Source organism: Corvus brachyrhynchos, unplaced genomic scaffold, assembly GCF_000691975.1.
Source record: "Corvus brachyrhynchos isolate BGI_N302 unplaced genomic scaffold, ASM69197v1 scaffold331, whole genome shotgun sequence".
Taxonomy (NCBI): domain Eukaryota; kingdom Metazoa; phylum Chordata; class Aves; order Passeriformes; family Corvidae; genus Corvus; species Corvus brachyrhynchos.
Window position 1 is genome coordinate 163,903 of NW_008237229.1, and position 15,421 is coordinate 179,323.

A 15,421-nucleotide genomic window follows, 5' to 3' on the forward strand; every position below is an offset into this window, starting at 1 on the left:
AGAATGTATAATTAAATCTTATGTCAAAGAGCCTCAGTTTATCTTTTCTTTCAGCACAGCTAGATCTCTAGCAAAAAGTAGATTACCTCCACAGAAATGAGTCACTGAAAAATATATGGTGCAAAACAATATATTGTGGAAAAAAGCCATTTGTGATTGCATGGGAATATAAAACTTCAAGGCTGTTGTAGATTTGGCATACGGGCTTTACCTGTGCAGTGTGTTATCCTGATGGGATTGCCCACTCTCCTGCCTACAAAGTGAAGAATATTCCCATTGGCAATTTAAGCATCTTTATCAGCGGAAAAATCAAACACTTTTTAAAGACAAACATACCCGGTGCAACAAATGGGAAGTGAATGACAAAAAACCCATAAGCTAATGCCACCAACACCTTCAGAAATAACTTATCCTGCTTGTTTCTGTTTTCATTCAGGAGGAAGAAACACACAAAGGAAATCTTCAAAGGTGAGTAAAACTTACAGGGGAAAGTTCAGCAAATACTCAACTGCTGAAGCTATGACTCTCTGCACCCAAGCTGCAGACCCAGGACATAGCCCTGCCACTTCCTAAACAGCCTCCAAGCCAGATTAATGGATTTACCCAGGGATTAATTTGTCTCAGTATACTTCTGTTCTACGCTGATTAACTTGGGCCACATTCAGCTGTCATACACAAAGATCAAACTCTATGAGAGTGCATGAAGCTGCAGCTTGCAGTGAAGGCTATGCCTGCCTTAGCAAGCAGTGCAAGTACATACTGCAGATGTCAATATATAGAGGAAAACACTTGGTGCCAAGGCCCTGATATGCTGCTGCCTGTCAGGGATATTTTGCTTTGGACTGGTTCTCGCCTTATTGCAAATGTTGAATATCCACCTAACCTTAAAATGCATTAGTTGTGCTTCTGGAGAGCATCTTCCAGCTCATTTTCATCCCAAAGGAACCCAGCCTATGCTCTCTGAGATTGCCCTCCTGATGCAAACCAGAGCATCTGACTAGGAGATCCATTTAGAACCACACTCACCTGACTCCCTAACAGAGACACACCTGAACTGCTGCTGGAGCTCTTGATTAAAAACTCACAGGCTGTATCCTCTGGATCACTGATACATGAAAACCACTGCTTGCTGGCTTCTCATCCAGCTGGAGTTACCTCATTGAACCGACTCTGATAGCAACACTCATTTGCATTTTTATTTAGTCCCATTCAAAAAGTTTGATTTTTTTTTTTCTGAAAGCAAAACAGTAGGACAACTCATCTGAATGCCTGTGATTTGTACAAATTAGTGAAATGGGGGAGACCCAAAAATTCAGCATTATCACTTAGAGATTCCTTTTGGTTGAATTTCAGCATGAGCTCAACTCACCAAGCCAGTTCAATGTAGCAGCATCTCAGCTGCATGTCCCACATCACTGCACTCCAGCTGTGCAGCCTGGGAAGTCTCAGGAGTGGGGGTGGACTTGATGATTTCCCAGCAAGTCAGAAATGCTCTACACTTGCTTTGAAAATTGTGCCTAGTATTGTCACAAACATTCATTCTCTGTGAGTGGTATCATTCTGAGATGCATTCTACTGCTCCACACTACAGATATTTGCCAAGCAGTAATTCCTGAGAAAGCAGTAAATTAAGAACCAATAACAAACTATTACTTTTAATGGCACATCACAAATGTGTGTGTTCACAGCTATTTCAAAGATAATAAAAGGGGACTTAAATGAAAGAAAGGGCTAAAGGAAGGAAAACTAGGAAAAGGTTTTTCACACAGAGGGTAGCTGGGCACTGGAACAGGCTCCCCAGGGACATGGTCATGGTATCAAGCCTGCCAGAGTTCAGGAAGTGTCTGGACAATGCTCTCAGGCACGTGGTGTGATTTTTGGGGTATCCTGTGCAGGGCCAAGAGTTGGACTTGGACGATCCTTATGGGTCCCTTCCAACTCAGAACAGTTTATGATTCAATGATTGAAGTGGTTTTATATGTAAGCAGATAGTGAAAGTTGGGTTTTCAGAGTTTGCTGATGGAAATAAGTTACTCTGTGACAATTTCCAGGTGCATGAGTGACTCTCTTGTGTTCCTCTCTCCAGGGCAATGTCCGTTTCTTCCATGTCAGAATTTCAGCGCCTGATGGATATTTCTCCATTTCTACCAGAAAAAAATTTGCCTTCCTCTGGCAGCAAAGATGATATAACCCCTCCCTTGTCTCCTGATGATCTGAAATACATTGAGGAGTTCAACAAAAACTGGGATTACAGTAACACTAAGAATCATGGTGGGGCAACTGAGAAACCTGCAGAGGGCTGGGCAGAAAGGACAGAAATTGGAATAGCCGGGAATGATCCTGCTTCAGATCCATTCCAGGCATCCTCATGGTACCTCACCACCAGTGTCACTATGACAACCAACACCATGACCAGCCCAGAGCACTGCCAGAAGCAGCCAACAAGGAGTCACAGTGTAATGGACAAAATGGGAGTTCGGGTGTTTCACAGCCCACCGGTGGTCCGCAGGTTCGATAACTCAGTGATAGCTGGCAGTGAAGGGAAAAGCCAGGCTGAGCCAGACTTCCTGTTTTCTGTGACCAAAGCTATGGGGAACGTTGCTGAGACAAAAGGTGCTTCCTCAGATATGTTTGGAAGGTGGTCTTGTGACCTGGCCAAACATCATAAAGATTTTCTGGAGAACGGTCTTCATCCCATTGAACGTCCTATTTGCACTACTGTGGGCTTTGCCTCACCCTTGCACAGCTTGGAGATGTCCAAGAACATGAGCGATGACATGAAGGAGGTCGCTTTCTCTGTCCGGAATGCAATACGCTCCAATTCCACAGAGCCCCAGTTTAAGGACACCGCGTGCCAAACCAACGGCATGAGAACGACGGGGACACAGACCACCCAGACCATCAGCGTCGGCTTGCAGACGGAAACCCTGCGCAGTATCACCAGCAGTCCACACAAGTGTCTGACACCAAAGGGGGGGTCCACACCTGTCTCTTCACCATCCAGAAGCCTAAGAAGCAGGCAAGTGACCCCTGTCATTGAAAAGGTCCAGGCTAAGTTTGAACGCACATGCTGCTCCCCCAAATATGGCTCTCCAAAGCTGCAAAGAAAAGTCCTTCCCAAATCAGACCAGCCAAATAACCGGACTTCGCCTGGCACACCTCAGAAAGGATTCAGTGAGTCCGCTTGGGCTCGATCAACTACCACACGGGAGAGTCCTGTCCACACCACTATCAACGATGGCCTCTCCAGTTTGTTCAACATCATTGACCATAGCCCCATCTTTCATGAGACCTTCCAAAAATGCCCCAGATCTGGCAGCCGGTCCAGGTCAGCAGAACCCAGACCAGAACTGGGCACGTTGCAGGAGCCATGTACAAATGCCCGTGGCAGATCACCCAGTCCTCTCCGATTGGGGACAGAGACACAAAAGGAAGAGGGAACTGAGGTGACAAGTATTAGGCAGGACTTATCTGCTCCTCCAGGGTACACACTTGCAGAAAATGCTGCCAGGATCTTGAATAAGAAACTTTTGGAGCATGCCTTAAAGGAAGAGAGAAGGCTACCTTCACACAGCCCACCAAATCTTAGCAATGACAACAGCACAGGAGAAATTGTCAAAGTAGATCCAGGGTCCATAGAGGTAATGAGTTTGCTTGTTTTTCCTCCTATAGCTAAATGCACTCTTCTTTGAACAAACACATTATGAGGTCTCTTGCAGTCCTGGTGAGTATTTAAAGTGAATATCCTAGTCCTGTCCTGATACCACCAGTGATTTCCAGTCATGAAGCTATTGGACTAGTCACTGAGGAATGCATGAAGGAATTGAGTTTCTATCCTGGCAGCTTATCTGGCTTGAAAACATCAGAAGAGTTTTATCCTTTATGGGATAAAAATGGTTTTTCCCTGAATGACTAGGATAAGGGTTTTCTGTCACAAAACACACCACATGTTACAGGTGCTCTAGGGACTCCAGGTTTGAGTACATTTTCATGCTGGATGGAAAGGTAGATTCTTTCTCCTACACAAGAATGGGTCTTAACAAGTTTGTGTGAGAAATAGTCTCTACAATACCCTGAAGCAAAACTTCAGGGCCTTCAGCATATCTTTTCTGAATGTATCTGATTAAGTTTGGCTCAGGTCTGTGAATGTGATTGAATGACATGATGTTTGGTACTGACTGCTGCTGCCTCATAAAAATAACAAAAAGCAAAAAATACACATATAATCAACTAATCTAAACATATACTTATTTAGTGTTTAAGAACTACTTGATGATATTTTGTCATCAACAGTGTAACAGTTATTGTCTGTCTCAGCAAGTGTGCCCAGATGTTGGGGGTCAGTCTCAGGTGCAAGAGCAATCAACAAAAAAAGGTGTAATGATGGATGAAAGCTTTCAGTTACTAGAATTTAAACCTCCTGGTTTTGGTGAACCTCTGAGAGCACTTGAGAGTGTTACTCTGAAGAAGCCTAGAAAAGCTGAACTATGCCCAGCTCCCACATGCATATGTTGGGCTGTCTGGTACAGCCATGAAAAGAGGTGTGTACTGCTGGTAGGTGACAGTTCCCAGGGCAGGGGCAGGCACTCCTCACCCTCTCTGCCCTGTGCTGCCCCTTTAGCATCCCAGTGTTGGGGTGATCCCTGGCTCAGGGAAGTAGCTCCTTGACCCCTGCGCACCCTGTGCATCCACCTTGCCTTCACTGGGCAGACTCTTACTACTCCTGCCTCAGATACCTCAAAAGGGAAGGTTCAAACCCCATCTTCTAATTCAACATTTGGTGTGAAGGATTTCTGGGCACCTGAGCACTGAAACCTTTGATCTGCAGTTTACCTTGCCCCAGTAGGTGGTTCTCAATATACAGTCAGTTCCTCTTTTGTAGGTACTGCTCAGAGAACCTGATCATTTTTGCCTAACAGACAATCCAAACCTAAGGATATATTCCCTCTGTGCAGTTTAAACAGGTATAAGCAGGGATGTTTTTACATTTAAAAAAAAAAGAAGAAACCACATGCACATTATAACTACTAGTGAGTGAGAGTGGTCTTTGTGCACAAACCTCAGACTGAATAGAAGTGGGAAGCAGCCTCATTTATTTTACTTTTTCCAGCTATCTCTGTATTTTGTCCTTAGTTTGAAATACTGGGAATACACAACTGGTCCTTATTAGGAAGTGTGTTGTACTCTTACAAGCTCGATTCAGCTTTGCCTTCAAGGCATCCCTGGAAACTCTTGATTTCCTCCTGTATCTTTTAACTGTCTCAGTAGATTTCAAATACAAGTAGATGGATGTCATCCTGCATCATCACAAATCGCTGTTGGCAAAATACAAGCCAGCAACAGTACCTGAGTTTGATGCACAGAGAGATTTGGGTCAATGCTATTTAGCAAGAACTCATTGACCATCAAACTTGCAGAAAATTGCTCCTTTTTGTGAATTCTCAGTATGTTTTGCCTAATTTTTTGGGTTCTGAGTCTTAGAGCTAAGACTTGTTTCTCCTTGCAACTCCTACACGGCTGTTATGACTGCAGTCTAGATGCACAGGTTTTGTTCTTTGGCTGCTCTTGGCATTTCTTGGGAATGTGGATTGAAAAGGAAACTGGTGGGCATTCATACAATGAGCTTAGCTTTTCCTAAGTGAAGTGGTGCTCTGGAAGATGTACTCAAGGGAAGCATGGGTTCGCTGCTGAAAAAAACACCCACAAAAAAGTTTAGACTCTGCAGGTGCCTTGGGTTATTTGTGGATTACCCTGACCACACAAATTACACTTTGTACAAATTCCACTTAGCACATTTTGTAGAAAGCCAGACACAGCTGTTCAGGGAATTATGATCTTGAAGGAGGCAGGTTTGTGCTTGGGGCAGTGCTGATACAACACTTCCACCCTCCTGTAGATCCCTGCTCTGCTACCCTTTCACCTGTTAATTTCTGGCCAAGCGCCCTTCTTACCACCAAACGCCTTCTGCTTTCTGCAGCCATGGCATACTAATGACTTTTAAACTTGCATGCAACGCCTGTTGGTGACTTTTCCTTAATTTGAGCTTCTGAGTTGTTTAGTTACATCATTTCCTTTTATATGCCTGCTGCAAAAATGAAACCTAGTCCATATATATATTTATCTATTTATGTGCATGTGTGTGTGCATGTGAGAGTATATGCATACAGAATAGCAATAACTTTGTATTTTCTAACTTGCCCAGAGTTTCTTACAAGGAAATTCATATCCACAGAGTGTGGCCTACTAGTGTCTTATCCTGATAATTCACTGAACTCCTATCTTACTCGCATATCATAGGATTTATACATTTTTCTGTTAAAAACGCAGATTGGCATTACCTAACCAACCACATAAGAGCTTTACAAACATTTTGTTTCTATGACTAGCACGGATGTAGATCATGGAGGTTACACAACTGTCCTGGACTGGGAGTCAGACTCATTTCTGGAGACAGAGCTGTGAAAGGACCATCCACACAGACCCACAGATGAGAAGGCAGGTGGTGCATCCTCTGCTCGCCAGGGCAGAGCAATTGCCACAGGCTTGCCACCTTGAACCATTCAGCACAGGTGGGGGAATGTTGAAAATCAGGGAATGTGTTGTCAGAACTTAAGGGCTTTTGGTTAAACTTGGGTCTCCCATCCAGCATCACTGTTGAAGAGAAACAAGAGAGAAAGGTGAGGCAAAGGGTTGTCACGAAACCTGAGCAATGAAAGTGTGAGCAACACAAAATAACTGTCATTTTCTTGCTTGTTAAAGATTTCTGAAGCAGAAACTCTCCCTTGAAATCAAACGAAGGGAAAAATTATTCCTCTCATAGTAATGTGGTTTTTCCCTAGCACTAATCAAGGTTGGCAAAGGATAACATATATCTTTCTCTGCTGAGTAGAAATGTTTGATTTGTTTATTGCTATGTCCACTTCTGAAACTGTGCTAGGATTGTAAACGGTTGGTTTGTTTGCTTCCTTTCTTTCTAAATCTTTTTCTGCTAGCGGCTTATCTTTTATTTTTGATTATTAGTTTCCCTGTGATAACACTGGTAACATGATCTGAATGAGTAGTAACACCTGGAGACTTCTTCCTTGCTGACATGAAATCTTCACTTTAAAAAAAATAATCAATTAAAACAGTTCTTTCCAACCTACTGCTTTCTTTTTCTTTTCTGTCTGTTCTGTCCAGAACCAAACTGTCTTATTAACTGCCCCCTGGGGACTCTAACCCTGCCTGCCTCACTGCTGTAAGTCCTTTCTACCTTGTTTCCAGAGCCTTCCAAAAGCAGTCATTCTTGAACATGTGGGTTAAGAGAGGGAAATAAATGGCCACAACTCCAGAGGTGTCGGCACGCACCCAACATCCCTGTGGGGTCCTTTCTATGTGACAGTCGGGAAGAGCTCAGGATAGGAGCTCACCTGCTGTGTCCTGCAGCAGCACAGGCTATGAAGAGATCACACTTTAGTCAAAATTTGTGCTGTTGGGGTTTTTTGCTAAGCTTTTAAAAATTGGCAAAATTTAAGACCGACACAAAGGTGCGCATACAAAGGTATGCAAAAGTGTTGGGGAGGGATTCCGAGGGATTCAGATTTATGACAAACATTTTTTTCTTTTATTTTCCTCTTTTTTTTTTTTTTTTTTTTTTTTTTTTTTTTACAAATGCACAGCACTGCGCAGGGCTTCTGGCTGCCCCAGAATGCCTTCCCTCCAACTCTGGCTACAGCAGCAGGTGGAGAGGGCTGGGAAGGGGGCTTCAGCACCAGCCTGTGGCTAAAGGCTGAAGTCACCTTTGCTCATTAAGCAGTTCTGCACCCAGTTTTGTCCAGTGGCTGCTGCTGCCATGGTAGAGGGAAGACACTATGGAGACATAAGCTGTGACCATCCATTCTGCCTCAGAGAAAAGAGAAAACTGTTTTCTTTATTAATTAATATAGGCATAGCCATGGTGGCTGACATCCTGTTATAGGAAATAGCTAGAAACTGAAGCTGAAATCATCTTTCCCATTTTCAGTGCTCAGGCTAAGAAGTGCTGCCTGTCCACCCACGCCCCTGAGCAACTACCAAACTAAATTACCCATAGGTTATTTATTTTTTAAAAAAAACATTTCTAGCTATGAGAGCTACATGTAGTAAGGGAGGAGGGGTTTTCACAAACGGTTCTGTAGAGTTTCCTTGTCATGGCTGGATTTCCACTCTGCAGGTGGGGGGGACTGACTCAGCAGCCAGCACTTTATGAGATTACACTGCCAGTCACTTTTGGCTCTGGAGCAACATCCATCACCAGCACAGCCTTGTGTGGTGCTGGGCATGTGTACATCACAGATAAGATGAGCTTAACCCTGCTGTTTGGTAAAAGCTGATCAACATCTGCAGGCATGCTGGAGAGAGGCTTTTGAACTGAGAGGCAGCAGTGGAAATAAATGTTGTTATCGCAGTGCTGACTCTGATTTATTGCTCTGAAACTAGGATAAAGCAGCCAGGAGCAAGCAGCACTACAAAGATACCATTTTAAGCCTCCTTTCCGAAAGAGGCTAAGACAAAACCCTCAAATCTCATAGCCTCAATTCACCATGTTGTACTGCTCATGACTGTTGCTGCACAGATGGGTTTCTCTTAACAAATCTGAGTCTAGTGGCAGCTTTCACAGACCATATGTTGCCCCGGGCACAATGGGATAAGGTGAAGTAAGGACACACAGTCAATCTTTTTGTTAGCACCAATTCAGCCTTACTGCTGTTTTAGCAAGGGTTGTGAAATTCATGGTGCAGAGATGGGGCGGGGGGTGAGGAGGCAGAGAGGAGGGGGTGCAGGCTGAGGTGCTCTGTGAGTGCCGAGGGCAGCTGGTCACAGCTCTGTCTCAAGCACTGGTGTGCAGCTGTAGATCACCCCATTGGCTGCATGTTGCCCAAAGGCACCAAGGTTGACCCTTCACTGAGGCTTCCCCGAGTCCAACAGGTCTCACCAGCTCCATTTCTCATACCTCAGTTCTGTGTCTTCAAAATTGGTCTTTCTGTCCTATGACATTCATGTTTGGTCTTCCACTGCAATTGAGAGGTTCAATGTTGTGTCACTTTGTTTGTTCACTGTCAATCACATCATGTTACCTACTCCAATATTCCCCATCCTTAGTCACTATTCTCCTTCTCCATGTGAAACAGTGTGATGAATCCTTGCCTCCTGGCTGCCTTGGTATCCCTGCACCTTACTGTGCCAGAGCTTTTCCTTTGCTTTGTATCATTTTTGGTCTCTCTCTTCATTTATCACCAGTTAGCATTCTGACTTTGGTTTTTATTGAACTCCCCTGTACTTTCCAGTGACTGCTGCTTAGTGTACACATTGCTAGAGGCTGGCAAACTGCTCTGATTTGCTTTTATAAATTGCAAAGTATGAAGTGAAATTCAGAAGTCTTTGGCCCTATGAGACAGGCTTGCTTCCACAGTCTCTCATCTTGATGTAGAGAGCATTCAGAGTGAGGCAGGAAGCCCAGCTGTACTTTGAGGAAAGTCCATGAATATTAGAGGCATTACCAACGTAGTGCCAGGGTGAAAAATCACAACTGCAGATTGTTTCTAATCGCAAAGGCAAGCTAACCAAGCCAGAACAGTGGAAACTTGGTCAAGGAATAAAATTTCCATTTCTTTGAATGTTGCCTTTAGCACTCATACCTCTGAATCCTGTAATTCAGGTTTCAGCAACTGGCAGTTAGAAGTGGTGTTCCAGAAAATGAAATGTGTAAGTAAGCCTCATCTTTAACCCAGCTGGAGATCATAACTACCCCTGTAGTCATTATTCTGTGCTAAGAAGTCTCCTACATGTCAGTCTGAATTCTGAAGTGAAAAAAAGGAGGCAGTGGTTGATTTTTCACCCCTCTTGCAAATGCCAAACCTGGCCTTTTTATGCCAGGTCAGCACTTAGAGTAACGTGTTGAATAGTGGATTTTCCTGAATTATTATGCAAATGTACTTTTTCAGCTCTTCTCTTTCTAGCACGAGGAGAAATAGCAAATGGAAGTTTGTCAGCTACTCCAACTCATCCCTCTTTCTTTCATTGTTTCCTTATCTGTTCCATAAATCATGGACACACATGCAGATACCTGGAGCCCACACACAGCCAGATGTTCGCTGCTTGCTTTTGTCCCACGCCACAACACACGCTTAGCTTTAGTTTGACGGTTTTGTTTCTTAATTCTTCGCGCATCCCAACGGTCTCTAATGCAAGTCACTAACCACTGTTTTGCTCTCTTGGCTGCCAAGGAACTGCCTTGTTCTGCACTAGCCCCGTCCCTCCAACCCTGCTTCTCCCGGCCAGAGAGACCAGCGAACCGGCGCCCACCGTCACGATGGGCCTCACATTCCCCTACTGCCTCACAGTCACAGTCCACCGGAGATCTGACTTCCTCAGAGGAGTGCGGAAGCAAGGAGCTGCTGGCAGAGACCCCCAGCCAGGGAGGCGAGCTGGCCTGACTCCATACAGGAACAGGGCGGGCCACCACTCGCCTCCACCAGGTCGCCCGCCAGCCGTCTCTGCTGTGAAGGAGGGAGGTCCGCTTGGAGAGGTCAAAGAATGTTCTCAGACACAGCTGCTGAATGTCCGACCTGGGAAACAGAGGTGTTTCTAGAATGAAACAGTTAATGTGCCTGTAATAACTTAATTTTTTTCATAGCTGAGAAAACTATTTTTGTCTCCATCTTTTCTACATACAGTATATTAACAAAAACAAAAAAAAAGGGTTAAAATTATATAAAGTAAGATTTAAAATAAAATGTAAATTAAGTTTTAAGGGAATTTGAATACGCGCTCGCGCTCTCTCCAAATACTGACTGCCTTTTGGTTATATTTGCACTGTTACGTTTTCAGTTTTGGTTTGGGGTATTTTGGGTTCGTTTTTTTTTAATTTCGTGTAAAACTAGGGTCTTAAGTTAATTTTATTCTATTTTAATGTCAGTGTTATTGGTTTTTAAAGGTAAGGTTCTTAAAGATTGCTTCAACTGTCTGAAGCGATACATTTTAAGTAGTGAAGAAAGCCATTAAGCTCGTTCACTAGACTTGTAATTAATTGAGATGGAGGGGAATACAGGTAAACACGAGTAAATGTGTAAAAAAAGAGAAAAGAATGCCTCAGAAAGTCTTACAGAGTTAGCTGTAAAATACACCTACAATACTTGACTTGCATGCCTCTGGGTCCTCGCACTTTAGTGCATGTACATACTGCTACTGTACCATCACATAAATGTGAGTCAAACTGTTTCACTGTAATATTGTTGTGAATTTACCTGTACTGTACTTTTATTGCTGGTATTCTTGCATTTACTATACAAAAAAGAGTTTTTAAATTATTGTTAGCAGTTCAACTGGCTATGTACAGAGTTTACTGAGAACTTCCTTTGTTTTGGAAAAATCATGGAATCTCTGGGCATACTAAATTGTAACTGGTCTTGTTTAAGAGTCTGTTGGAGACCATGTGAAGTGGAAATAAAACCCTCAGTATTTACAAGCTGCTCGAGTGCTTCATAATGGTTTTTTTATGATGGTACTTCCCAGGTTCATTTAACTGGGGGAAATAAAAGCCCCTGAACTCCTCCTTTATTCATAAAGGAAGAAAAAAGCTTCCTTATATGAAATAAATCACGGCAAAACCAAATATTATGCTGTGCTCCATGGACTCCTGTGAACACTGGACCAGACTGTGGGAAGGTTTCTAAATTCCCTCCCTGAACTCCACAAAACCTCTACTCACACAGATAGTAGGATCCATCTTCTCAGTTTCTCTGAGGCCCTATGGTTTGTTGTATTCTCACTCATGGGAGTGAAAACCAGCCAGCTAAACAGAACACCAGAAATATGACCTGTTCAGTATTAATCCAAGCTTATGTACCATCTGTGTTACACACAGAGACCAATAAAACCAGAGCTTTTGTAAAAATGAAGGCTAACAATGAGAAGTAAATGCAGCCAAGAATTCACACTTCTGAGAGGTGGAAACCTCTCAAGCTACTTTGCCTGAGACCATCTGTTTGGCCACATGATTTCTCTGGAGCCCCAGACCTGCTCTGACTAGTTATCCCATTGCTGAACAGGCTCATTCCTGTTCTGTTTCCTTTGCTGAGGTTTTCTGAGGTTCATTTGTTGAAGAACACCATCTGGGCTTCCGAGAAGCCTTCCTGGTTTGCTCTGTCAAGAAATAAGCCCTTCACATCCCATCCTGTTGTGTCACAGCCAGCTTTCTAGGAAGTTTAATTCAGCTGTTGGATAAGAACCAACTCCCTATCTCCCAAATAGCAGCCAATTGAGGTCTGATTTCTCCCATACCGGGTAGGGCTGTGACTATTGACCTGGCATCAAAATGTCCACCTGTGGGTCATCATTACAAAAACGGCCGCTCACCAAGATGGGCCATACTGTACAGTACTGTTCACTAATGGCTCTCTGGTGCCACAGCCAAAACAAGGGGTGTCCAGTGCCAGTCCTGAGCAGCAGCAATCATGTTAGTGATAGCTGCCTTCCTAGCTGTCTCAAAGTCTCACTGCTAGCCTTTTTTGTGAGTTCAGGATAATCCCCAAGTCTGAATGCCTAAAATTGTCCATGGTGGCCACCCTGCTTGCTTGAAAATCTTCCTCCTGCAGAACATTGCTGAATTGTTGCACTAATTTCAGTTTGGGAGTGGAAGGTGGAGCACATGCAAGAAGTGTTTTGAAGGTTAACTGCAAGAGTCACAATGGTTATTGGAGAAGACTAAGCCACAACAGAAAACACCTTGCTTGTTCTCAAAAATTACCAGTAGTAGCTTTGCAGGGATAAGGGGGAGGTTGTTGCTTCCTTAAAAGCTATTTCTCCTTGATGAAGTAATTTGAATTTGCAAATGAACGAGCAATGTTGACAACCAGCAAGTGCAGATCATGTTCTGTTTCTTGTGACAGATGTAATTTTTTTTAATGATGCACCAGAAAATTCAGGGCACTAATCTGTTACTTCGATACTAGGAGATGGTATTTGCCTGTCAAGTCAAGGATACTCCAGTTTGCAGAAATAGCTGCTGGCCATCCTGAAGATCTGTGAGGATAAGCAGCTGCCTGTGTCTTGACCAGTAAAGTGCTTCTGAAACAGCAGGGATCACTGAAACGAAAGCGAGAGAGCAAGAAATAGCAAGAAGGAGAAGGTTAAGCACACACAGAGATTCTGTGGGCAATCTTAAAAAGAATGACATTAATTAAACATAATCTTTCTAGTCTAATTAGTGAATGCAGTGACATCAAGAAATACCCCATGTTTCTACTGGCTCTTTGGAAACAACAGGGCTTTTCTCTTCCGGTACAGCTGCTGGTGGGTTTGGGACATTCCTACCCACCCTCACATTATTCCATCATGCTCCATAATTACTTACATAAATCATAAAACAAGTGACAACTCTCTAGTCCATCTGAAGTCCTTTTAAAATCTTCTGAGAGAAAACGAAAAGCCTTTCTAGAAAGTCTGCAGCTCAGTGTCTGTGGGGTATCCAAATTACTGCCTCATGAATAATCAGGGCAGGAGAAGCTTCACAGATTATCACACAAGTAAATGTAAGGGGATGTGAATACACCTGACACGGCTTTGTTTGGTAAGGCTGAAATAGCTGGATTTCACCCAGGGATGTACGGTGCCAGAGACGATGGCCTTGGGATAATGCCTGTTCTTGCAATACAGAGGGGATCAGGAGCAGGACTGGCACCTGTGGCATCCCTCCCAGTCCAGACAGCTTTTGAGGTGGCTGTAGCATCCCAGGGTGATAGGGTATCCCTCATGTCAGAACACTGATGTGTCCATGTGGGCACCATGAGGAGGAAAAGACATCCCCTTCTCCCACTTTATTTCCTGCCTCTCCACTGTCATCTGCCCAGGGCATGCTGCCCTCCCCTTTACACACCAGGGAGACCTGGATATATACCAGTGGTAATGGTGCATGGCCTCTTAACTCACCAACCCAAGCTCACAAGGAAATACCCAAAATAGGACAACATGGCAACACTACACCTGTGTTGTGCCTCAATGCCTGGAAAACAATCAGGATTGGACCATCCTTCCCCGTTACCCTTTTCCCTTCGCATCCTTGTCTGCACAAAGGAAATCTCCATGACCATACAGTACCCCAAGGCATGCACTTTCTCCTCATCCCTTCCATTCCTGAGTATCTGAACCACCAAGTTCCTCCATGGTCTCTTTGGAGGTATCCCATTTCTTGTTCACTCCCTGTTCCCCAGTTTTGACTACTTTTTATGTAAATCATTGCAACCTGCTGGAGTATTATTAAGCTTCTGAGTACATATAATTTTCATACAAAATGACAGCTAATGTCTTCAGTCTCCACACAGCCTAGCCTGCTTTGCAGAGAGGCTTAATAGCTTTGAGCAAAGTCTGCTTCCCTTCCCTGTTATCATCCTCTTATCCATCATGCAGGAGTATGAGACATTCTGCCTTCAGGTGTGGGTGAGAGATGTTACTGCCTTGCTACAGATATCCCTAGAATAAAAGACTGACATCTGTTGCTGAAAACCACTTTTATTCCCCATCAGAGCAGATTTAGGACTTCTCTCATTTTTCAATCTTTTTTGGTGTACACTTTCTGGAGGCCAGTCTTGTCATCCTCTGAAAAAAAATACATGAGAAATCCTGAGAGCACTTGGTGATTTGGGCAGGTTATTACCAATGAGGGAGGGATCAATGGGCTGCTCAGCAAAGTCAGTGCAGACTCTCATTCTGAAACTGGCCTGAAGAAAGGTGATGCTCCATATGGAGCAACTGTTTGGAGGCAAAGCTGGGGCTGGGGCTGCACAGGCCCAAAGTAGCTCCTCACAAGTCCCTGGTTTGACAGGCAGCACTTACAGGTTAGAGCTGCAGGAGGTCAAAGGGTGGGTGGCAGAATGTTCCCTTTCTGGGGACAGGGCAGGAGATCCCAGGGTGGTGGACTGAGATCTGAGGAGAGAAGGTCATAGAAAAAGAAAAAATCAGCGTATTTGCCAGCTGCAAGTAGATGGATCTCTGAATGAGGAGCAGAAATAAGGTGGTTTGAATATTGAGTTTTATACATCCCTTGATGGCAACAAGCCTGGCTGAGCAATGTAAGCAGATACTGCACCAAAAGGGAGGAGTGCTGTTAGGCTGTGAAATGTGAATCCTATTAAATGCCAACAACAGCAAATAGCAAATTTTGTTTTGTCCTTTTAAATCCCTACGATGTTTGTTTGGGGTTTGGGGTTTTTTTATACACCATAATTGGATTTTTTAATTTCTACAGTAAGACTTCAGAATATGTTTACACACAAAAATATCATGGACTCAGGTACTCTCCTAATCTTCCTCCTGCTCCTCTCTCCCGCTGTGATCTCTCTGGATTAGTCTGCAGAAGAGAGAGCTGAGTGCAAATGGATAGGCTCATCCCACAGGCTTTGCTCAG

General features: G+C 43.8%; 1 protein-coding gene and 1 long non-coding RNA gene across 2 annotated transcripts in view; one reads left to right on the forward strand and one right to left on the reverse strand.

Moving 5' to 3' along the window:
- MTCL1 (microtubule crosslinking factor 1) overlaps positions 1-11,485 on the forward strand; it is a 48,768-nt gene extending 37,283 nt beyond the window's left edge. The window contains 3 exon segments of the mRNA XM_017729441.1: positions 437-468; positions 2,087-3,641; positions 10,245-11,485. Of these exon segments, the coding sequence (XP_017584930.1) occupies positions 437-468; positions 2,087-3,641; positions 10,245-10,454 (1,797 nt within the window). The 3' untranslated portion in view covers positions 10,455-11,485.
- On the reverse strand, positions 11,297-14,936 carry LOC108445478. The gene is made up of 2 exons (XR_001860351.1): positions 14,851-14,936; positions 11,297-13,104 (listed from the first exon to the last, which is right to left on the reverse strand). It is a non-coding gene; the product is annotated as an uncharacterized LOC108445478 (long non-coding RNA).
- Positions 14,937-15,421: the final 485 nt, after the last annotated feature.